Source organism: Cupressus sempervirens, chromosome 8 (assembly GCF_028749045.1).
Source record: "Cupressus sempervirens isolate cs-2001-9-10 chromosome 8, ASM2874904v1, whole genome shotgun sequence".
NCBI classification, from domain to species: domain Eukaryota; kingdom Viridiplantae; phylum Streptophyta; class Pinopsida; order Cupressales; family Cupressaceae; genus Cupressus; species Cupressus sempervirens.
This window is the reverse complement of record NC_143125.1, coordinates 467,295,691-467,321,873: the sequence shown is the minus strand read 5'-3', so window position 1 is coordinate 467,321,873 and position 26,183 is coordinate 467,295,691. Positions and strand designations below refer to the sequence as shown.

Here is a 26,183-nt window from a genome sequence, read left to right as displayed (position 1 = left end):
TAGCTCCCCAATAGAGTTGTCATTTTGTTGGTTCCCAAAATGGGTTTTATGCTTTCCAAGCTACCAATACAACCTATTAAACTTCTATGAAGATGTTAACTCCAATTATAGAAATTATCAATAGGATTGGACAAACTGACAAGGCTAAATAATCCTTCTACACTTTAGGCTCTGCAAAACCTAGGTAGGTGAACCTTTATTCAATCTAATAATATTTGTACCACACTTACTCCTGAATCATTTAACAGAGGAATCTCACCAAAGACTCAGCAACATTAAGAGAATAATGAAAAATGTCTAATAGTTCATTGATCCTCAATTAACGTGGGGCATGAGATCATCCTTCCATACTGAAAACATAAAAATAAAAGTTGATTAATGATTTTATATCAAATTGTGACAGAACCAGATACATATGAATCCCACCAAATATATAAATGTCACAATGAATTGACCAGTGCCTTATCCAAATCGGGTAACAGACCTATGAACATAAACTATGGATGAATGGATTTTTTTTTTTGTGATTTGTATCTAAGAATTATTGCATTATAGTAATCTTCATCTATAAGGTCAACGTATACTTCTTATAATGATCCTTGTACAGAACTTGTCAAGCATTAGATTGATCAATGACCAAAGCATGAAAATAACTCATACATAGCAAAACAATGTACTGAATAATATAAGAACTTTGAGTCATATTATTCATAACTCATAAACTGAACAAAGAGGAGAGGAATAAGATAGAATTGTATTTGTATTAATATTTTGTATCACTTCCATTATACATCATTTAAACGCTCAAAATGTGATACCCATAAATCAAACTTGTATCTGTTTTGTAAACATCTGTACTATCCTGGATTGAGACTTACGACTGCACTACTTACAAATTTTACAAAAAAAATTAGCCCCATTTAAGTGCTCTTTGGATTCCTTTTATAAATAAGGAAGGCAACAAGCTTCAGATCACTTAGGTCAAAATTACAAAAACATCCAAAAAAAAACTGAAAAACAATAAGAGAATCATAACATCAAATCTTCAACATCATTTTGAAAACTGGAGCAGCAACAACTTGACTCTGGTACCTTTCTCTGTTCATGTTCAAAATAACTTCAGTGAATACCAAAGGTCATCCACAGCTTTTAGGGGCCAAATCAAGATGCCTTTTAAAATAGTTAATCTCCCTATTCACATAACCCAGATGTCCAATTATCCAACCACTCAGAAAAACACAAATCCACAAAATAGATCAGTTGAGGCCCCTTTCCCCTCAAAAGCATATCCCCCCTGGTAACTTCCTTATCTATTAGCGAACCGAATCTTTTAACATCCTCCAACTAGGTAACTGACTCTATCCATTGAGCATTCACAACTGCCCGTGCATCTGCAATGAATTTGATAAAATCCACCTCAGTTCTAAATAGTGCATCAAGCACTTCATTGAAACCACGGATGTCCATGTCACTGCTCAAGTGTAATAATACTTATGTTTTCTCTATAATCATGTCAAACTCATTTGTCCAAAAAGCAATTGGCTTCACGCCACCCTCATTATAAATTGTAGGAACAATCATTTGATAACCTTCTACAGATGTCTACAATTTACCTTTGATTAACTGTTCCTTTGGCATGAAAAATGAAAATAAAGAATTCACAGTCCCCACTATGTCCTAGTATCACTAATCTTCTCTGGTAGATCATCTTTGTATACCATTACAGTCTCCAATTTCTCCATCACAACATTCCTTCCAGACCAAGCGTTGAAATAGCACCAGTACAAACTCCTCCTGCCTCTTGTAATGAAATATGGAAGCCATGCACAATACCTGATTTGCCTTTCAAAGTATCAATTCTATGTTGCAATACTTCCATCAAAGTAGAAACACCTTTCTCATTTCTAGCTGCTTCAAGCCTCTCAATCCTATCTGCATATTATTCAAGTTTAATGTTAATAAAATCAGAAAAAGAAATATCAGTGGAAACAGGTGCAATATCACTTGGAACGAAGTTAGCAACATCAACCATGACAGCAACATGTGAAGTGGAAGGAGCACTAGAAATCTTCTCATTCAATTCTTCAATTAGTTGCTCCATGACTGCAATCTTCATCAACACCTCCTCATATTTCTTGGCAAGAGCAATAAGATCATGATATGTCTCAACATATCTTTTCTCCAAATTAACCGCTTTAGTCTTGCTAAAATACGAAACATGGGTGAGCAAGTCTGCAACTTCCGCATTACCAATGTTCTATATGTTCCAAATCAGTTGGTCACCCCTCCTTTCACATAGCACATCAACAACATGTGGCTTTTGAGTTGCAGGAGCTAAGGACCATATTGCCAATGTTTTTAATTTTAGGTCAAAACCAAATCCTCTCGTCAAACCTCCAAACTCCACTTCTGATCTAAACAATTGATTAGGTTGTCTTCTAATACGATCATTAATAAAGGTGGACTGAATGTCCCCACCTAGCAATAATAGCATTCCACTCCCTTTGACCAATGCTCTTGCCTGCTCAACTGATATCTTCACCATCAGGATCCTATTGTTGCAAGGCTTGCAAACTATGTTCATTTTGAGCATTCCATTCTACTAAATCGATATTTTTCCTTAATTCATTCTACTTGATTTTAACAAAAACTTTTGAATTCATCAGATTTAGTAGAAGCATCATTTTCCATTAAAGTTTGTGACAACATAATTCTGTCATCGATTGGAGTAGCAGAGACAAATCAATTTCACCCACTCTTTCCTCTAGTTGCTCTTCTCTGAGCTTCTTTCTTATTTCGTGGAAACACCTTCCTTTCTCTACAATCACTGCTCTAGCAGGATCTCTCTTCACAATTACATCAGTCTGGACAGTTTTTTTGCCTCTTGACAGGTGGCTCTTTAGCTCACTCAACCTCTTCTCCACTTTCCAAACCAAGAATATGGTGCTCAACCAGTTTGTCTCCCAGAGAAGACATAGCATCTTCTAGCTCTTATTGTTCTGCAGCAACTTTGGGTATTTGTGCATGATATCTTCATAAGAGTTTAGCATTTTCTCAATTCTTTTGAAATAACTCTCCTCTGGACAAAACCCTGGAAAGTTGGGATCTATTTCTTTGAATTCCCTTAGATTCTCATCAGATTACCCCATTTCCTTCCCCTCCCTCGAATAACACTCTTTTCCATCAAATTCTTCACCACATCGTCATTCAGGGGTTCATGATCCTTGATATTTGCTCAAGGAGTCAACTGCTTAAGTGTTATTTTCATGAAACTCTCAGGGTCACAAAATTTAATCATAGCAGTGACCATTCTATAGTGCTTTAGAAAAGCATTCATTTTGTCTAAAGCTTTTTTACCAATTGTAAAATATGAATCTACCCATAGCCTAGCCAATAAAGTGTCTTTCATGTGTGGGGCTAAATATTCCTTATCAACCAAAGACAACTGCCAAAGGAATTCAATATATGCCAACCTAAATGGCACAAATTTAGGCAATTTATGTGTGGGGGTTTTGAGCAACCATAAACTCTCATAATAGTGACATTATCAAAAAAGTCAAAATCTCCCAATTATGTGAAAAATGCCATTTAGGAACGAAGTGATGGGACCTCAGAATCTTCCCAGCCCCTGCAATTAATCTCTCCCTTTTCACCCCTAAAATTTCAATTATAGGTAACACAATCCACTTTTCAAAATATAAGAAAGAAGAAAGATAAGTACTACTATCCCAAACTTTGGTCCACATCTCCACTAGAAGTTGCACACCCACTTCCTCCCTCTGCAGAATAAGCTCTTTGTCCATTCGGTCAGCATTGAAATAGGAAATAAGGTGCATTAGAATAGAGTAATGTTTGACGTCAATTAGAGAATTGTCCTTTTGAATTTCCACCAGACCATCATGAATGTGTTGAATCAAATACCCGACAAAATTATAATCTATATTCACCTCAGGCTGTTGTATATTCATGCCCATCATCAACAGGTCTGCTGACACAATACTATCTCCATCAAAGCCAAGCACCTTACATAAACGATAGACAGTTAACTTCATGTAGAAGTGAAATGTGTTTAAATCAAATGGCTCGTTGACACTATCAGGAATCGGTACCAATGTCTAGACTCTAAACAACCCTAGGTATACATCTTGGAATTACTTGTTTCTCCAACACATCTTTGTGAGTTGGATAATTCCTCTTTTCCCTCTCTAAATCAATATATGTGCATATAGCCCCAAATATTTGGAAGACCTCCAAAAAGTTTTCTTTCTTGACAGTTACCAGAGCTGACTTATCATTTCTTATGATAAACCTAGTTGTAGGGCAATAAGCATTAGCCAAATTCCTCAATTAAATCTACATCCACATAAACATCAGGAACCACCAATTTTGCCATACTTAACTCCCACAAATTGAACATGGGAACACCCTTCACTCTATTATTCCACAAATATTAAAACAATGAGGTGTGCGACGCATTTGGAGTTTCAAGCGACGCTAGCTCAAAGGTCCTTCCAGGCGTATTCATTCATTGATAATCCATTAGAATTTGCATGCAATAAATCAATTAAATCCTCTAAGTATCTCTTTACTCCATCCTTTTTCTTCCTTGACGCTTTGCAACAACTATTAAATGTTGTCTGACTCTTTCTTACAGAAGAGATAGAAAACAAACACAACACAACTAAGAAGTTCGACACCTCCATGAGCTTGCACCAACTCACATTTCAAATTTGTAGAAAAAAGCAACCTACAACTATCGCCAACTCTCAAATCAACACTTCAATTCTGGATTGCAACTGTGAGAAAATCATTCACATAAACATGCCTTTAAAATTCTTTGGGCCACAAGCAACTAGCCATCATCTCAGTCATTAATGCACATGCACTTAGCCATTAACTCTAGAAACTAGCCATGCAAAATATCATGTCATTGTCAATTGTTTATCAATTTCGAAAACTTGTCTTCGTGGAATATAATATAATATTCATTTGCAAAATGCGCCAAAGAATTCCATGTCACCCTCTTAATTGTCTAGACCCCTTGTTTCTTTATGTTTCAATGGTCACCGCAAAATCATCTGGACACATGTGCTCTGCCGCTAACTCTTGAAGCAAAAAAAAAGGTTTCCATAACAACTCACGACCTAGCGACAAACTACCAACAGCTTAATCTGCAACTCTCCAATCAAAACTATCAAGGCCTCAAAAAATTGTGACCTAAAGATAACAAGAAAAAAACCCCTTATTGCTAGCTCACTAACTAAAATATCAAAGACTTTAACTAAAACAACCTAGCAAGCACTAGCACAAACTCCTTTTTGCTAGCTCTCTAACATTTTCATTTGCAATCACCAACCACCGCAAGTTAGAGATAACCATCCACCATTAAACCATTTGCCGCATGGCATCAACTCACCAACTCTCAAGTTCAATTTAATATACAACTGGCAATCATGCAAAACCAAAATTTTGGTTAGTCATCAAGATTGGACAAATGGCGACCACTTGCTAGTTGTTGTCCTCAATATTGACATCACAAAATTGAGGCAACCCTATGGAATTTTCTCTCGGATTCATAGGCGCATCCTCTTTGTTTTAATGCATTGATGAGACACCATGAAAATAATGTCTCATCAAAATAATTCATTATCTCCAAATCGTTCTTTGTGCAGTCTTGTATATGTGTTCTTTTGAAGGTTTTCTATTGAGATTATCCCCAATTGTTTGTTGGTAAGAATTTTTCTTCTCGCAATGCAAACACTCAATTTTTGGTAAACTTTCACGTCTTTTCTTTGATTTTCTTTGTCGTAAAAAGTTTTTACTTTTTTTTACCTTAAGTGAATATCCCTTGGAATTCCGCTCGATTCAAGCTAACTTAGGTCCAAATCAAAGTAGTCTACTCAAGTTATACAAGAAAAAGTGGGGGTTTTCAGGTCAAACTACATATTTTTATTAAAAACATCATTAAAATGGGGTTTTTATTGGCAATTGCACCATATAAAGTTATATTTAGTACTTAAAGTGGATTTTGTGGTCCATTTTAAAATTTCAACTCATTATGAGTTGATTTGACCATAGTTTTTTATGTTTTATGAAAATAGCCTAATTTTAGACTATTTTTCATGTTACTTTATTAAAAACTATAGTTAGATATTAAACATAAATACATGAGACAACTTAGGTGCATAAAAGTGGGATTTTTATTACACATTGCATACATCAACATGCAAATCATTTTGTAAAAACCCACTTCCAATAAATTATAAGTCCCAACATTAAATTAAATGAACTTTTTATATGCAATAAAAAGTTTTTATGTATTAAGTGGGTTTTAAATATGTACTTACATATTTTAAATTTATTTAATTAATGCAAGTGGAAAACTCTAACCCATTCACATATGATGTTGCATGTATAACTTTATTTTTATTATATTAAATTATTAATGCATTTAAATGGAGATTTTCAAACCCATTACAAATACATCTTTTTAAAATTGCTACATAATGGACTTTTTAAGTTAAAACACATCTTTTAATAACATGTAAATCCACTAGGTGGCGATTTTGGACCCAATTGCATGTGTATGTAATATTTAAAAACCCATTTCACTTAGCCTAAGCCAAAGTGGCATTTTTTGGCCCAACTACATCCATTTTAAAATGTGTTTTCATGTTTTAAAACCCCACCAAGGCAAAGTGGCGAATTTTTACCCAATTGTATATCTTTCAAAAACATGTAAATGGTCTCCAAAAGTGCATTTTGCACTGTCTTTCATGAAAAACACAAAGTGGCTATTGTGGAGCACATCGCATGCATTATAATATATGCATTTCCAAGAGGAGATCTCATCTTTAACTTGCAGCTTGCATTTGGAGGGTTTTTGGGCACATTTTCACATGAAAATGCAACCAAAAAGTGACTTTTTACTTCATAACATGAGACTTTTTGATCAAACACCCAAAAGTGGCGATTTTTAGCCCAAAAAAACATGTTTTTGGCTCTCAAAACTTCACTTTTTTGGGCGTTTTTCTCTAAAAACGGGTTTTCCAGCTTTCAAATGCTCGTATCTTGAGCATTCTTTATCATTTTTGATGATCTATGCGTCGTTTTTGCCTAAAATCACCCAAAGAACAAATTGGACTACTCAAAAATGGAGTTTGTTCAGTGTTTTCTTCATTTCTCAACCAGTCTAGGGCACGTTTTTGCTCCAAAATGCCCTAGTTTAGAGCAATTTGCACCATTAAAACAGCAAGTGATTGAATCAAGGTAAGTTTGAAAGCATTTCCTATACTTCCTAACTTGCATTCAGGGCTTCTAAATCACTTGATATGCTTTGGACATCATTTTCTAAATTCTTTACATGTTGCACATTGCTTGGTCAAAACGGTTGCTAAAATGATGCAATTTTTTGCTATAACTTCCTACACTTGGCAAGCTACAAATTTTAACTCATTTCTTGCAAGGATCGAGTGAAGATTCAAAGTCTATTTAACACTTCATCTTGTAATCTTTCTTAATCCAAGAAATCTCTTTGATTGCATTTTCAAATTTTTCACAAGTACTTAAAACGACTTCTCTTGCCTCTTGATAGAAGGGTATGATTCCTAATTATTGTTCATGAGGTTTTTGTTGTATATATTTGTTATGTTATGTATGCAAATCTCATCATTTCAAACTCGTATTGAAACGTCATTTTTGTGGAGGGCTCTGCAACTGGACGGCTATCAATTCATCACTGGCAGCTCTACTCTGTGCAGACCCTTGTGGCTTTCTTACTGTCTTCTATGTGCCCTTCATCCTTTGCATTGATTTTAATGTTCTTTTAGTCGTGTCCTTAGTCATTTTGTGTGCTTTTATGTGTTTGCAAGTCTTTTTCTTGGCTTTCGAGTGCTGGTTAGGGTTTTAGAAAACATGTACACAGCTCCCAACTAGTTTCACCCGTGCACAATCTTGGTAAATTGAAGGACAATCATGATATAGAGTTAGAGATGGAAATTGATAAGAGGGGTTTGGAAAATGATTGCAGCGACACCCATGTTAAGGGCATACCTGAGAATGAAGGAGAGCCTAGACACTCGTATAAGGCAATGTTATCTAACTAGTCTAAGCCTAAATGTCCACCTTTGACATCTTTCAATGGAGTGTTTTGTAGGAGAGAATGAGACTCAGGAGGACCCACAAACGATGGAGGTGGATTGGATGGCATAAAATTTGTAGGAGCAACCATTGGTAACTATCGAGATTGTAAGTCTACACCTAATGATTATAAAACTCTCTCCCTATCTCCTAACGAAGATATGCTCATGGCTATCAGGAAAGAACAAATAAGATTGAAGGATATTGCTATATTTTTTGTTTGTTTAGATAAAGAATCCTTACCTTCTCACAAATTCTTTGATGACTGGATTGCTAACATTTGGGAGAGAAAGTTAGGAATCCAAATAAGTATTTGTAGGATGATTCAAAAAGGGTTATTTGTGGTTCTTTTTAAAACCCATGGAATGCAAGAAAGAGTGCTTAAAAAAAATTATTGGAATGTGGGTAGATCTCTGTTTAGGGCCTTTCAATGGTCGGCTAAGGGTAATGTGGAACAGGTTGTAGCTCGTTCCACTCCAGATTAGATTGAAATAAAAAACCTTCAACCAGAGTTTTGGCCATTTATTGCTCAAATTGTTCAACCAATTGGTTATGTTTTACAGGTGGAAGATGCTAGATATACCCTACCACATCTTAATGCTAGGATTCTAATAGCCCTAGCACCCGATATTAAATTTCCAGAATTCATTTCAATGGAGTTGGAAGAAGAAAAGTTTGTTTGGGAAATTTCCCTTTTAGAGAATTTAGGATCATGCTTCCATTGTAAAAGGAATGGGGACGCCAAAAAGGAGTGTCCGGCTCTTGGTAGCCTGCAAAAGCCCAATTTTAACAATAATATTAAAACTAACCCTAAAGAGGGCAAGAAATTGGACCAATCCTGCAAAGTCGATGCTAATGTGCAAAAAGTTAGGGTTAATGACTCTAAGCTGATCAACCCATCTGCAGATGAAGATTTGAGTGGTAACAAAGATTCACCTCAAAAACATAATGGTGGTTTGTCTCAAGGCGAAACCCTTGATAGTTGTAAATTTATTAGTCTTAACAACCCACTGTTTGATAAAGACTTTGAAGTGATGCTAGCCCTATGCTCTAATCTTCCCAATCCTCTGACCGATTGTCAACCATATTCTAAGGATGATGCTAAAAGGTCGAGGGTTACTTTACTACCCCCTGCCTCCCCCCCACCTAACCCGAATGCTCAACAACTAGCTCTTAGCACCATTAATGAAAGAGTTGTGACCATTAGGAGAACTGCCAATGGACCCCTATGTAGAGATAAGGTTCTAACTAAGTCAGTAAAATCCAAAGTAACGAGAATCGGAATTGGATAGAAATCGGCAAGGCCGAATCGAATCGTGAATCGGCCATGAATCGCCCATGAATTGGCTATGAATCGGCAAATTTTAAAAAACCCTTAAAATTTAGAGATTTTAGCAATTTAAAACTTATTTCATGCACCCTTTATTGAATATAACTTAAACATACTATAACATCATCAAATAGAAGTTAACATACATAAACATGGAACATAAATGATAAATCCATCACATATGTAACTACGTAAAATGTAAATTGTAGGCTGTAGCTGAAGTAAATAGAGATCATATGATCATAACGATTCAAATCATAGAATGTATGTAAGATAAAGATCCATAAGACATCAGGCTCGAAGTAACATCTCTGATAGGATATCATTGCTCGAAGTAATCTGGTGAAAACATAGATGATCATATCTGCGTGTGATAGTGGGGATTCATGATCCTGCCAACTGTTTGACATAATCTGTTTGGAAAGCATCATTCAAAGGAGGGAAATCAAATGCTTGTTGTAGGCTCTGAAATGGGGGAAACACCATCTTTAAGAGGAGAAATACAAACCACGGATATATAAGATTCCTTTTCCATTGGCCAAATTTATGAAGATGCGTACATCCTCGATACAGGGGCACGTGCATGGTATTTGTTTGATATAATGTTCATCTATATATGACAGTCTCCAAGCATTTGCTGGAAAAGATGAACATGACAGTCTCCAAGTATATCTATCTAAGTATATCTAACAGAGGACCTTTGCTTGATATTTTAACATGGTGGAGAATAAAGAAGATAAGAGTGGGGGAAATGCTCACTGCTGGAAAGGTAACGAATAGTTTTTCTAGTCTAACTTTAAAAGGAAATTTAGGATTGTTGATCCCCTGGCTATTAAGAAGAAGTCCTTCTCTGATATTTGGTACACATGGCGTAATAATCAAGCTGCACACGAAAGAGTTTATTGTCAATTGGATAGAATCTATGTAGAGGATCATTTTTTTCTCTCTAGAAAGGTAAGACGGACATGTTCTTGTGCTTGTTTCTCCCTCTGTTATGTCAGATCACCATCCAACCTCTTTTAGTATCTTTATGGATAGATTTCTTGAGAATACGAGAAAAAAAAATGCAAGTTTTAAAATCAATATCTCCTTGCTCAAAAATGAGGACAATGATGATGCCATTAAAATGATGACTAGTCTTTCTAAACTTCGCAATCCAGAATTACAACCTAGAGATTTGTGGAATATGGTAGTTGATTCATGGAGGAAGCTCTATCAGATTATAGGCAAAAAGCATGTTGTCGACAAGAATGAGGAAAAACAAAGGCTTCAAAGTATTTTAAACTCCACTGAAAAAGATTTACAACTGAAAGGCTGTGATCCCCAACTAGAAGAGAGACTAGTAGAAATTAATGTCTTCTTAGGAAACATCAACAATACAAAATTAAGGGTCAGAAGACTAGAGCCAGGATGAATTGGATGAAGGATGCAGACAAAGGAACCAAGTACTTTTTTAACATCGTTTGAGCCAAACATGAAAGAGAATTGATTGAGAAAATTCAAATTAGTGGTGATGTTACTGATAATCCCAATTGTATTAAGAATGCTTTCTTTACATTCTATAAGGATCTCTCTACTTCAAAATTCAATGAGAATAATTACTCTAGTTTAGAGCAATGCCTCAAGATGATCCCAAAGAAGATCTCTGATACAGAAGCTAGGAAGTTTGAATTGCCCATAACTCTTGAAGAAATTTCTGCTGCTATTCTTTCTCTTGCTAATGATAAGTCACCTGGTCCTGATGATCTACCTACTGAATTTTACAAGCATAATGTGGACCGGATTGCCCTTGAGCTTTTGGAGTTATATGAAGATGGAGATCTCTAATACTGTAATGTCCCCTACTTAATGTGACCATCAGGGTCAATAGATTAGCCTATGACAGGAGCTTCCATAGGCTAATGAAGTGATTAGGGAGCTCATTTGGCAGTATTTTCAGGAGTTACTATTTTTAGTAAGTCGGTGGGAATCAAGTGATATGGAAATTTCCAGTGTTCGGGTTGGTGGATTTGGTTGAGCTCTTTCCGACGAGCTATCATACATGGTATTCTGAGTTCGACTCTTATATGATTTTAATGCTAAAGTTAATTTACTTTATTATAAAGTGATAATTATTTTGCAAGCTTTTGTACCAACGAACCCAAACCCCTTCTCAAAAATTTTCATATCAGAGAACCAGTCCTTCGTACCCAATCTTGGATCCAAACCTGAACTGGCATCCTAGATGAATATCTGTTGGGGAAAAAAGAACAACTGTATGCTTAGCTGTTGTCGTGGGTGTGATTCATAGAAGCAAAGGCCATTTCTTACACAAAGATGCCCTGCTTTAAGTATTTTACAACCTTTGCCAAAAACAGATGTGGAAAACCATGAAAGACAAGTGCAAGTTTATTATATTATGTATAATGTTCTCTCCATGTAGGAATGACCTTTCACTTCTCCTTGGATGGTAGTTTTCTCACAGTTGAGGAGGCTCCATTATGATCTATTTTGCATCTGTGAATAGTGTACTCATGTCTAAATACTTGATCAGTCTCAAATGCTTCAAGAATGATAAAACTAAAAAAACTGTTAACACTGACCAATGTGAGGAACGCCATTCAAAATAGCTATAGTTGCAGGAACAGCTCCATTGTTCTTTACAATCATCTCAACCTCCTTTGCAGTCTGTAAATTCTGTGGGTATGGCATACCTATTAGAAGAAAATTAAAAGAGACAATATCAAAATGATGAGACTGTTCAGAAAACTACTATTAGCCAGATATGTATGAGCATTAATGGAAGACAATGAGCATAAATTAGTAATTGCTGACAACAAAATAAACATCGTAAGAAAATACAAAATACAAAAATGACTCCCAGATATGTTGCCATATTCCAATTTAAAGCATTAACGTATGAGAATTCCAAGTCAAATCACAAATTGTATTGGTCTTTGGTCTCTCAAAGTCTATGTCTGAAACATGGAATTGGTTAGGGCTTTTTCTGATGTCATAAAAGAGAAAAAGGAAATTGCCCTGCTAAGTTATATGTTGCTGCCAATTTCAAAAAGTTGAAGAAATGAATTATTCTAATAAGAAAGGCAAGCTTTTCATTTTCCAATCTAAATACAATTTCTATTTAGTAATTCCTGGATAAAAATTCTTGTTTTAAATGAAAATGAGTTGTTTAAAACTAATATGATAGATAAAATTTAGTAAGGTTGGGCTTCTAATGAAATTTCAAGTTAAGCTTCCCTCCTAGCATGTTACAGTAAATATTTCCCCCTATCCATTTATATTTAACACTGGCTTCCTCTGTTCTAGTTTCTCCCTGTGCTATGTAGTTATTTGCAATTTATTGCTGTTTTGTTTTATTCTTTTGTATGATTGTTTATTTTTCCATCTTTGTACAAATGATTTTGAACTGAAATAGATCTATGTGCCAACCTAAAGGTGTATGGATTTTTGATATGGCACATGATGCTCACAGCCTTGTCGGCATTTACAAGATGTCAGATTAGCCCATTAAGTTTTTGGCATGAGAAGATACAATATCTTTTGAGAGTGATCTAACTAAATCTTGAGAACGAAAAATATATATTCTTTTGAAACTCAACACACCTTGTAGAAGTGTGAAAACCCAAGACAAGCAGGATTCCATTATCATTTTTCTAATCGTTTAGCTTTCTCTTTTGTGACATTTAATAATCATAGTCTTTACGCAAATAATTTTGAAACTGAAATGGATCTATGTGCCGACCTACAGGGATATTAATATGGCACATGATGCTGGCAGACTTGTTGGCATTTACAAGATGCCATGTTAGCCCACTAAGTTTCTAGCATGAGAAGATACAAAATTGTAATAACCCCAACCAGTTATAACTTCGTCAAACACCAATTTCTTCTCTAGTTCAGTTGTTTGACATTTCGTCAAACACTTTGCAAGCAAGCTCTAATACCACTATAATAACCCCAACCGGTTATAACTTCGTCAAACACCAATTTCTTCTCTAGTTTGGTTGTTTGACATTTCGTCAAACACTTTGCAAGCAAGCTCTGATACCAGTGTAATATCCTGTACAATTCTGATTTTTATTTCCTAATTGCTAACTTGAGAATTTCGTCAAACACTTTGCACATGAGGGATATATTTAAATGCCAAACTTTAATTGATATGCTTCCAAACCTACAAAAAACCAACAACAAATGTTTTTGTATAACACTGATTATAAATAATTTCTAAATTGTTACACATGCCCTAAGATATTCAAATCTATCCTCTATGCAATGCAAAATAAAATGGATAGGAACCTAGAAACTGCTCAAGAGAATTTGGATTTTTACTATAGTGAGTTCTTGTAACAGCAACGACACTGTAGCGAATTACTATAGCAGCATCCAACTTATTCCTTCAATCTTACTCCACGAATCTAGCCCTAGGCCACAAATTTGACACAATGAAAAGACTGATTTGTCTTCTCCAACAACTACAACCCCTTGAAGGGTTTTTCACCAATATGCTCAAATAGAAGACCTATATGATGTCCTCCCAATACCAAATTCACTGGGTATTTCACTAGCTCGAATGGAGGCACACAAAGGAACTCCATTCTCCAGTGGCAAATGCTGAAACCCTTGGCTCCACAAAGCTCATCAAATGCAAATGACAATAATCGGATGATAAGAAAAGAGCCTTTCATGCCCCCTTTATTCTTTCCTCGTGGGAGCTCACTTACTTTTCTCCCCAATGTGGGATAAAAGATATTCTTAGATTTTCACTTTATTATAATATTATACTATGAAATTATGCCCCATCATAAGGTGTCAATCCCCAATAAAACCCTCTAACAACCATATTAGCCTACAGGGATCCCAATAATAGGCTAATCCCAAAAATTCTAATGCTAGCAAAAATGGGGACATTACAAAAATCTTTTGAAAGTGATCTAGCTAAATCTTGAGAACAAAAATTTATATTCTTTTGAAACTCAACACACCTTCTAGAAGCACTAAAACCCAAGAAAAGCAGGATTCAAATATCTTTGTTCTAATGGTTTAGTTTTCTATTTTGAAACATTTATATTCATAGTCTTTCCACAAATAATTTTGAAACTGAAATGGATCTATGTGCCAACCTACAGGGATATTGATTTCTGGTATGGCACGTGGCACTTGCCGCATTACTGGCATTTACAAGACGCCGGCTTGGCTTCCTCAATTTCTAGAATTGGAAGATGTATAGCCTTTTGAAAGTGATCCAACTATAACCCAAGAAGAGGAGGAATCCAATATTAGGCATTGATTTACCCTAGACCACTAGGGATTTGTCTCTATTAATGTTTCAATTTGCAATTTTTTGATGCGATGGAAAATGGAACAGTGTGTACAGTAAACTATTACTCAAATTGTAAGGGAAAGCTACCTTTGATTTGAAAATTCAAAGGCTTTTCAAGTGTGCAAAATAAGAAAACTAAAATAAAACCTATATTTTTGGCTTTCTTAGTCTAAAGCACAAGGCATTTTCAGCACATCTACACTAGATATGGAAAAAAATTATTTATACAAACCTATTTGTCATAAGGCATTTGTTTATGTTAATGTTTCAATATGCAATTTTTTATGCAATACAAAATGGAACAGTGTGTACAAAAAACTATTATTCAAATTGGAAGGGAAAGCTACCTTTTATTTAAAAACTTGAAGGCTTTTCAAGTATGCAAAATAACTTATAAGAGAACTAAAATAAAATATATCTTTTTGGTTTTCTTCGTCTAGAGCACAAGGCAATTTCAGCACATCTACACTAGATATGGAAAAAATTATGCATGTGAAGTTGTGAACCTGTCACAAAAAATAAATTAATATATTTAGGATGATTATGTTTTTTAATTAAATATAGAGACTGAAAATTGTAAGTGTTATCTCCAAAATCAGCAAATTTGCTTTAAGTCTTGAATCTTCCAGCGATTTTGGAGAAACATTGGATCAACCAGAGGTTGTGGGTAACCTATGACCTGATTGAACCTTCGGATACTAGGCCGATTCCTGCCTAATATATCTGATATCTCACCTATGCTAATGAAGACGTGAAATTTGTATGGAAAAGGGTAGAGAGATAAACTTGAAAAATGAAATCTTAAATGATGAAATCTAAGGTGATACACCAGAATTGATAACGCAAAACACTATTATACTTGCAAGACAATGAAAAATTTCGAGAAATTAATCACAAAAACCTAGCTTGAAAGAACTGTTAATTCATATCAATATTTTAAGAGAAGGTCAGAATATGAATATACGAAAGGAAATTAATCACCATTGAAAATATCAATAAGAAAACACAACTCAAAACCTATGAAAACACATATCAAACATGGAAGATACAAAACAAGACATAATTCAAAAGGTTTATCAATAAAACACAACTGAATAACATCAATCACCACAAAGCATACAACCAAATCCTTAACTCCAAAACTTGAATCCAATGAAAACTATATTACAATCAATGGCCCAAATAACAATATCTCTGCATGATAGCTCAAAACAATCGAAAAAAAGATGCCAAGGACAAATATCACATGCACATCTCTCTCCTCTCAAAATTTGAGCCCCTTCTCTATAAACAAGAGGGGTGTATAACAATAACAAACTCAACACCACCTTCCCACAAAGTCGGGAAGTGAGGGTTGAAATAATGAGTTAACTATTTATAAAAATAGCCTAACAGTTCCAAAAATATGTTTCATGCACTCCAAACTGTATCTTGACTCACACACATGTAAACAAGTCCAAGAAGACTCTGAAAATGCCAAAAAGAGCTCCATAATTGACTCCAAAGTTCTCAGTCTGAGCTGTGAGCCCAAAAATGGCCACTGAATGTCCACCCTCGAACTTAGGCATTTTAAGCATGTGAATCCCCTTTTGAACGCATTTTAGTACAAAAATAGCCTAATTCAATTTTTCTATTATTTGTTACATTAAAAAATTATTATTATTAAATAGCTGATTTTAATAATTTGTCATCAAATAATAATAGTTTACAGTAATAAAATAATAATGCAACAATAATAATAAATTATTAATAAAAATAATAATAAAGACTTTAAAGGCTAAGTCAAATACTATTATTTCAAATAATAATTTATTTCAGTCTCCTAACCCAAGTAAAAATGCAGACCCGAAAGTATATTATGTTAAATTTCACAAGGGAAATATAACAAAGTTTTAGCATTTTTCATTCATTCTTCATTTGGTCAATTGGAAGGAGAAAAGAGAAGAAAAAAACTTGTAGAAACCCTAGACGAAAATGGAGAACTGGATTTTGCTCTGCTATCTGTGGAACTTTCTTTGTTGTTGTGGTTGTCATTCTTCATGCCATGCTCGACTGGGTCTTCTCCTTTCTATGTTGTTATGACCATGATTCATTATTGGTTGGGTTTAATGCCATAATTGTTGGTTCTCCATTTCGTGAGTGCTTGTGGCCACCATTCTAGACTCCTCTTATCATGAGTGCTTTCGCCATGACTGGCTACGAGTTGCTGCTATTTTTTGAGGCGTTGTTGGTGTTGGTTGCTATGATATGGAGTTGACGTTATGAGTTCTTGCCCTCCGTTTCGTGGCTTTGGGTACTTGTATGCTGTAAGTACTAGTTATATTCTTAGTCTTTGTTGGTGCTTCATTTCAGGGTTCTTTTCCTCTCTGTTATTTGTTGTGACTTCATTGTTCTCCATGCTCTTTCGCTCATGGATTTGTTTGATGGTTGTCGTGACTCCATTGTGCTTTCTGGGTCTCCTGTTGTGAATCTATTGTTTCATTATTGATGTTGATGGATGTTATTTTGCTGACTAGTGTGATCTTCTATCATTACTTTAGATTAGGGTTTTTCTATGTGTAAGATTTGATGATGACCTACTTGGTTGATATTAAAGCCATGAATACCTGGCTGTATATGGAGGTTTTATTGGTTCATTTGCCTGTTGGTTTATGACATGAATTTCTAGTACCTTCTCCATTTCGTGACTTGTAGATGGACATTTGTGCAATTGTTGTTGCTCTTTCTATTACTTTAGATGCCACAAGTTCCAAGACTGTATCTCTCTTCTATGCCGTGAATACCATAATTGCTATGAATTTCTTTATTTGTTGTTATCTACTATTTGAATAATAAACCAGTATGGAAATTATTTCGTTTTACTAGTATTATACATACAATCATTCTATAAGAGACTCATGTTGTGAATTTCAAGCTTTCCTCTTCAGTTACCCTTTTTTAGAATGCAGTGACTAGATTGTCCATATTTCTTCCTCTGCTGATTGTTGTGAGGTTCTCACACCATCGCCCCAAAACTTTGGGGACCCCCTCTTTTTAATCACCTTGGCAAATTTTTGAGTTGTCCAAAAAATTTTGATTCTATTTTTTTGAAAATTTTAAGTCTTGGACACCTTCAGGGCCAGAGGGGAGAGGGCTAGCTTTATTTTCACCCGGTTTCAACTTGATTTTCTAGAACAACCAATTTCATCCTTAGGCCGGACAAAAATTTCAAAGAACAACACTTGGCAGGATAAAATTGTAAAATTTGTACTTAGACGATTTCTTTTGAAAATTCAGATATAATTGTGTAAATTCGGATAATTTTCAAAAGGTGAAATTTTGTTAGATTTGAATTTTTTTGAAAAATCTTGAATTTCTTTGGTGAAAAAATATTCTCTTTTGTGAAGATGAAATCAAATTGCAAAATCGATTTTATACTCTAGAAATGATTTTATTTTTGTCATAAAACTAAAATTGCTTGGCAAAATCGATTTGAATTGAATTGCAAAAATATTGGCTTTAATGGATTAAAATTGCATTAAAAAATTTTAAGCCTTTAATGAAATTGGTAATTTAATATTGAAAAATGGCTTTTGGCTAGCCAAAATCCGATTTTAATGACGTATTAATTGCTAAATCATCAGTAAATGGAAATATTTAGCATCTCCAAGGCATCATTTACTTTCTTTTTGCAATTTTGGTCTAATTGGCAATTTAAAAAAGTAAATTTCATCTTGATAAAATTAATTTTGGACTAAGCATTTAATTGGGGGCTGTGTCTTGTGTTCTAATTTATTTATTTTTGCTCCCAGGGTCTCAGTCGGCCAACTAGAGAGGATGAGCAAGTAGGGTATAAGAGGAAACTCTTTCCCCTCATTTCTTCATTCCTCACTCCTCTTTGGTGCTTAGGCGATTTTTGGCCAGGAGCAGATTGTCTCTTTCTTGAGCGATTTTCCTAGGGCAGATTGGCATTATTGTTGGCAAATTTCTTCATGGCAGAGATCTCTATGTTTAGCCATTTTCAATGATTGAGGGCAGATTTGCACTCTTCTTGCTTTGCGATGGAGCTGAATTTTGTGGAAGCCGAAATTTGTGGAAGACAAAATTCTGATTTTCAAGAGGGGCTGCGATTTTTGCACTGGTTTGGGTGATTTTATTTGGAGGAGGTGATTGTGATCAAAGGTCTGATTTTTTAGGGCAATGGTGGACAATTCCGAGAGCACTAAGTTCTGATTTTTCCAGCTAAGTCATCAAGGTTTGCAAGGGATTTGAAATTCTCAAGTTTGATCCTAAATTCCAAAAAGACCCAGCTATTGGTAAAGGGAACTTCAAATCATTTAAAGTTGAAAGGGGTCCTTAAGCTGATTTCCTTCTTTCGTTCTTGTCTAGATATTGTCTCCCTTGGTTCTTCTTGCATTCATTATCCACCACTCAACCATCCTATCATAGGTTGACGATATGGTAGATGTTAGTGCAAGCAAGAACGCGAAGGGAACAAACACTAAGAAAGACAAAAAGGATATGATGCCCAAAACAACTTTCTTCTTGAAAATGATGCGAATAACCGATACCAATGTCGATACAGTAAACATGATACAGGTAAGGGACAGACTAAAGGAAGGACAATCCCCCTTGGCAAAGAAGATATACAAAAGGCAGTTGCACAGCACGGCCCAAGCATCGACACTTTCATTTCAACCATGATGAGCGACGTTGGGGTGGCACTTGATTTGAAGACATCAAAGAAGAGGATATCAATGAGACAAAACTTGGATCAAGACTGGATGAGCTAGGAAAGGCTACTATCAAGAAGAAACATTTGGGCACCCTTTCCTCTCTCAATGCCTTTATTGAATACGCAAAAGAATATGAGAAGGAACATGAGAAGACGCTACAAGCAGCAAGCAGCATGGTGAAATCAGTTGAACTCAAGATGAAGTATACACCTTGTCCTCCCATGGAAGAAGTCAACGAAAGGCTAGCTAGGTTCATTGCCTTAGCTAAAAGAATGAAAGAAAAAGGGAGAGTTATATTAGAAGATCATTTGATGTAAGCCCAAGTGGCAATTTCTCTTTCTTCTACAATAGGACAAGTGTCTAATTCTGATTGGCCACCATTTTGGTGCCTTCTCATTGGTTGCCACTTTTTCACTTTTTTCATTGGTCCATTGACGAGGTGGCATCTTCTCATTGGCTGATGGGGTGGCAACCCTAATTAGGGTTTCTAGGATTCAATCTGGATCGCCGGTTTCGCCTCTTTATCTCTACCATCGGTTGTACATTTTGGCCTCTATATAAGGCCATTTGCTCTCATTTGTAATGGTTGGAGAAAATTGTTGCAAAGATAATGCCAAAATTCGCTATTTCTTTCTCATTGTTGTGACTTGCATGGTGATTAAGGGCTTTTGGTATTATTGCATGGTTTCTAATTCCAAATAGAGTAAAATTTCCTTTAAAGTTGTTAAAGTTGGTTTCAATTCAAATTGCTAAGTAGGAGTAAAATAGATGGATAGTTGCACGGTAGCATTAGTAGATTTCTGATAGGGATCAATACTAGACCACTAGCATCCTAGCGGCTTGTTGGGAAGCCTTGTGTGGTAAACTAGTTCATTTTCCTTTGAATCATTGTATCTATGGAAGTGGAGCCGCTAGTTAACTTTCATTAGATTCGATCCCCGTCCATTTGCTAACCTTCCATTCGTAGGAGTAGGAGTAGAATAGCAAGTAGTTTAGGAGTTAGAATCTTGAAGAACAAAGTTAGAAGAGCGTAAGTCATAAGAACCATTCACCCTCCATCACCATCACCTTCTCCATCAACATCATCTGGCACTCGTACCGAATCACAATCACCATCATTCCACCAAAGACCAAGTTATCTTCAAATGAAAAATGTAAGGCCGCCTACGTGATTACCAGCAAATCACATCGATAAAATTGAGTGAGTATCCAGAAGTGTAAGGAACATTGGAGTTATTCTCATATCCCATGAGCATTAACTTTTCAAGAGAGGAATTGTGTGTTTGATACTCCGTATCAGATATTCAATTGCTAAAATGTTATGTAGTGGTACAAAAAATCTCATCAACACTGATGCAAAAATTTAGACCTGGATTTTGTTCAACCAACAATTATTCGTAACAAATCTTTTCATTATTGGAGGTTAAAGGTTGAAAATTCAACTTCAATTCTGTTTATTAGCACTTGCAGGTATTGACACATGCACTTGAGTGCCTCAATTCCATCCCATTTCCTTCATTCAGATTTGATTTTCTTCTGTTAGTATGATCACTACTATGAAATTCACATTATTGATTCCTGTAGCATTCTGGTTTCGTTGTATGAAAATTTTTCTTTCTTCAGCCAAGACCTAACACGTTCAGATTTTAAATTCATTCTTTGAATACAATGGCTATTTAGTTTTGTCGTGATCTTCTGAAAAATTACTGCAATATTCCTGTTTCTGCTGCAAAAAGTTAAAAATCTCAAGAAACTTCCTTTTATATTTGTCTGCTTCAAAACTGGACAGCTTCTAAGTGTTCAAACTTACAGCAATAATGATGAGTAAAGCGTGTATATCAGTCTGATTTAAAACATATCTGTTTAGCTCCATCAACAAAATTTATTCGTATCTTCCATATACTTCATTCCTGCTGTACAAACTTGAATATTTTGCTCTAAGTGTAGTCTTATTTTACATTTCTAACTTATCCTCTTAGCACCTTGCATTATTCTCCTTCTGCAACTTGATGTTTTCAGCCCTATTACTTTATCTGAAACAAAAGGTTTCATGAAGTAACCCCGACAGGTTATTGTCTCATTTTCACCCAAAAAAACTTAAAACTTCAAAGGTTAGACATTTCGTCAAACAGTTAGCATACTAACTCTAATAACCCTTACTATAGCGTCAACAATTTGCAAGCTTTGCCTTGCAATAAGACTTCTATCAAAACTAAGCAGGCATCTGTCAATGTAAAGGTAATGTCTCTAATAATGTATTCAAATTGCTTAACATAACCCATGAAACCACTACATCGAATTTTTAGGAGAAACTGAATATCTAATCTGCAATATCATCTGAAATATTTAATTGGTATTCCAACAATGATCGAATTTTAAAAAAGACCTGAGTCGTGGCTCAATCCGGCAACCTTGAATCCACGTCGGAATATCACTTCACGCCTGTTTCTCCCGTTTTTGTGGACGGCGAACTGAAACGAGTTGATCCCTGTCGTGACTTTAATAGCTCGTGACCAATCTTCGCCCTTGGTACTGATACCCGTGGCTTCCATTGTCGAGCATAATTTCCTCCGTCTCAATCAACGATTTGAAATGCTGCCCTCAGAATTATCGCCGCACGAGATTAAGGATTTCACTAATATCCGTTGTCTGGAATCGACGAGACTGGTTCAAGCTTAGTCTGACGATGAACCAAATTTGAAATAATCTGCCCTTGCCGTATAACTTGCGCGATTTTTTATTAATATCTTCCAACGCGGGGTACAGCGGCCTCCTTTGATTGTTAGGATGGTATCGCATTAATTCGCATGAAGTCAGAGGATGGGTATGAAGGATTGGTACCTCGAAAATGCTTCCCCACTTCACTTTAAATCCTCCAGTCCTGTACCCTCTATGAATGAGGGATAATTTGAATTTGTCTCCTGCCGGTAATCTGATGTTAGAGTTTCATGAGATCGCCACCTTTCCAACAATTTGAATATGCAATAAACCCAATCATGAAATGGTTGTAGACCGCTTCCAATGTGCAACCCTTCGGAGGATATCTCACCACCTCAGTTATGCAGGCCCAAGGGAGTTTTCGTTCCCAAAGATCCAATGGAAATTTGCAGACCAAGACCGCAAATTGCTCCAATATGATAAGTAGTAGAATTCACAAATCGCCTGTCCAAAAGGGAGCCTTATGTCCTCTATTTATTCACTTCGCTGAGAAGTTTCTGGAAGTTTTCCGGAAACATCTTTATGATGTACTTCAACTATTAAACTTTATAAAATTAAATAAATAACTTTATAAAGTTAAAGTACAAACTTAATTTAATATTAGAACGAGTAGGCCCCACTTAATTATTATTCTTCGAGAGCAAAATTGTAATTATCAGAAGACAAAAATGACCCTCTTCCCATAATCATTTGCCTACGAGAGTCGATGATAGGCAAATCTCCTGTTAAAATTATGTCGCTAAAAAGGGAACATGACAGTCCGCCCTTCCTGAAATTGCTTGCCCTCAAGCAATCTCAAAGCTGGATGTTGCAAAATTGTCTCATTTTCCCAAGTAGCATCTTCGACTGGTAGGTCCTTCCACTTAATCAAATATTCTCTGATTACTCTTCTGCGGAGTTGTTTTTCTCTGCTTTCTAAAATGAATTCCGGCACTAGGACCAATTTCCCTTCATCATCCAAGGGAGGTAATACTGCAGAAGGTATCACATTCTATCGCAACGCCTTTTTGAGGCGTGATACATGAAACACATTATATACTTTGTTGTCTGCTGGAAGCTCAAGCTCATAAGCCAATTCTCCTATTCGCCTGATGATCTTGAAAGGTCCATAATACCTGGGCTTAAGCTTTTCTGACCCACTCTTTTTGAGAGTAGATTGTCGAAATGGCTGAAGCATTAAGTAAACCATGTCACCTACCACAAAGCTCCTTTCCGTCCTTTTTTGATCTGCATATTGCTTATACTGATTCTGTGCCCGAGCTATGTTATCCCGTAGAGAGCTAATAATGTCTTTACTTTCTTACATCAAATCCCTGGCATGTGGAACCCGAACATCACCCATTAACAAATCGATGAAATTTGGTGTATCATAGCCATATAATGCTCGGAAAGGTGTCATCTGATAGACATGTGGAAAGTTCTGTTATAGCAATACTCACACAAATAAACCCATCTTACCCAAGCCTTCTACTGATCAGCGACATAATTCCTCAAGTAGCCTTCCACCCATTTGTTTACTATCTCTGTCTGTCCATCGGTTTGCGGGTGATAACTGGTACTGGGTGTGAGCTCAGTGCCACATAATCGGAACACCTCTTGCCAAAAATGACTCAAGAATCTACTATCCCTGTCACTGACAATACTGCGGGGTATCCCATGTAACCTGAAAACCTCTCTGAAGAATACCTCGGCTACCTGTACTGCAGTATAAGTAGTGGTGATGGGAAAGAAATGAGCATATTTCGTTAGTCTATCTACCACTACATAAATGCAATCTCGACCCTGAGCCTTGGGCAACCCGGTGATGAAATCCATGGATATGCATTCCCACTTCTGATGCGGAATGGGAAGTGGCTGTAGAAGTCCCGCTGGAAAGGTGTGCTCCTATTTATTCTGTTGACAAACAGAACACTCACGAACATATTGCAAAACATCCTTCTTGAGTCCCTTCCATGTAAACCTTTCTCGCACCTGTCTATAAGTTTTAAAGTATCCGGGGTGACCAGCTATAGGGGAATCGTGAAGAGCTCGCATAATAAACTGCTTCACCTTCGATCCTGGGACTAAAAATATCTTGTTTTTGTAAATAATCAACTCATCCGCAAGTGTATACCTGGTATCAACAATTGTCCCATCAACTATCCCAGATGCCCATGGGTCTCTGGCATATTCTGCAATAATCAGATGCTTCCAGTCCTCAGAGATCTCAATCATTGAACTAAGATGTGGCCTGTGTGACAAGGCATCTGCTACCACATTCTGCGTGCCCTTAACATAAGATATATCAAAGTCATAAGCCTGCAACTTACCCATTTCTGCTGCCTATCATTGAGATCCCTTTGCCCAAGGAAATGTCTCAAACTGTTGTGATCAGTTTTTATACAAAACTTACCACCCACTAAGTACTGCCTGAACTTAGCTAATGCATGCATGATAGCTAACATCTCCTTGTCGTAAATGCTGAATGTTTTCTCTGGACCACGGAGTTTTTTGCTTTCATATGCAATTGGGTGTTTATCCTGCATCAAAACAGCCCCAATACCGTCTCCTAAAGCATCACACTGGAGTTCAAATGGCTTTGAGAAATCAGGCAATGCTAGTACCGGACATGAAGTCATGATCTCCTTAAATCTGTCAAAACAAGCCTGTGCCTTTGCCGTCCAAACGAAAGCTCCCTTTTTAAGCAAATCTGTCATAGGAGCCGCATGTCGCGAATATCCGCAAACAAATCTGCGGTAGAAGCCACATAAACCAAGGAACCCTCTTAGCTGTGTCAGGTTCTCAGGAGTAGGCCACTCCATAATAGCGTGAATCTTATCAGGATCCATCCGTACTCCTCCTTTACTGATAATATGTCCCAAGTATAATAGTTCGGTCATGCCTAAGTCACATTTAGACTCTTTTGCATACAAAGACTCTGCTTGCAAGGTCTTCAGTACTGTCTCTAGATGCTCCATATGCTCATGCCATGTTCGGCTGTATACCAAGATATCATTGAAAAATACCAACACGAATTTTCTCAGCTGATGATGGAAGACCTTATTCATGGTAGACTGGAAAGTAGCTGGTGCATTGGTCAACCCGAATGGCATTACTACAAACTCAAAATGCCCATAATGACATCTGAATGCAGTCTTCTCTATGTCCTGTTCTCTGACTCTAATCTGGTGGTAACCTGATCTCAAATCAATCTTACTGAAGTAACATGCCCCATGTAGTTCATCTATTAGCTCATCAATCCATGGAATAGGATATCTATTCTTAATGGTTTTCTTATTCAGCATCCTGTAATCTATACACATTCGTAACGAACCATCTTTCTTCTTAACCAAAACCACCGAAGAAGCAAAAGGAGACTTACTAGGTCTGATGTGTCCCATCACGAGAAGCTCCTGGATGGTTTTCTCTATTTCATCTTTGAGCCTCTTTGGATGCCTGTATGGAGTGATCATGACTGGTTTAGCAACTTCTTCTAATTCGATGATGTGCTTAATCCCTCTATCAGGTGGTGTACCAGGTGGAATATCGCCGAATACCTTACTATACTTTTCCCTCAATATCTGTATGTCGGGATGATATTCTGTCTTTTGTTGTTCCTCCTGTGTAGGCATGAGAGTACACATGGCTGCCCATTCAATATCCTCATGTCTCACCAATCTTTCCAATCGTCTAAGAGAAATCGTTCGGATGTCACTATTCCGGATAGCTCTCAACACATGCTGCTTCCCATCTACTTCAAACTTGATCTCCATGTCCTTGAGTCAAAAAGTGACCTCACCCAATAAACGCAACCATGTCATACCCAAAACGATATCCAAGTCACCCATATTGACCACATGGTAATCCGCTTTGAACTCATAATTATTCAGGCGTAAAGGCATGTCTCTGACCATCCTGTTACACTTAAGGGTGTATCCATCAGCAACCTGTACTCGAAGACCTTCAAATTCTTCTGTCTTAA

The 26,183-nt window shown here is 36.3% G+C and overlaps 1 protein-coding gene across 4 annotated transcripts in view; it reads right to left on the bottom strand.

Moving 5' to 3' along the window:
* The window catches only part of LOC149543258 (indigoidine synthase A family protein), a 244,847-nt gene that overhangs the window by 142,031 nt on the left and 76,633 nt on the right, over positions 1-26,183 (bottom strand). For 3 of the 4 annotated variants that reach the window (XM_089798105.1, XM_089798106.1, XM_089798108.1), the window contains one exon: positions 12,052-12,162. In XM_089798105.1, the coding sequence (XP_089654231.1) occupies positions 12,052-12,162 (111 nt within the window). The remainder of the gene's footprint in view (positions 1-12,051; positions 12,163-26,183) is intronic. The other variant, XM_089798107.1, reaches the window with a different exon arrangement.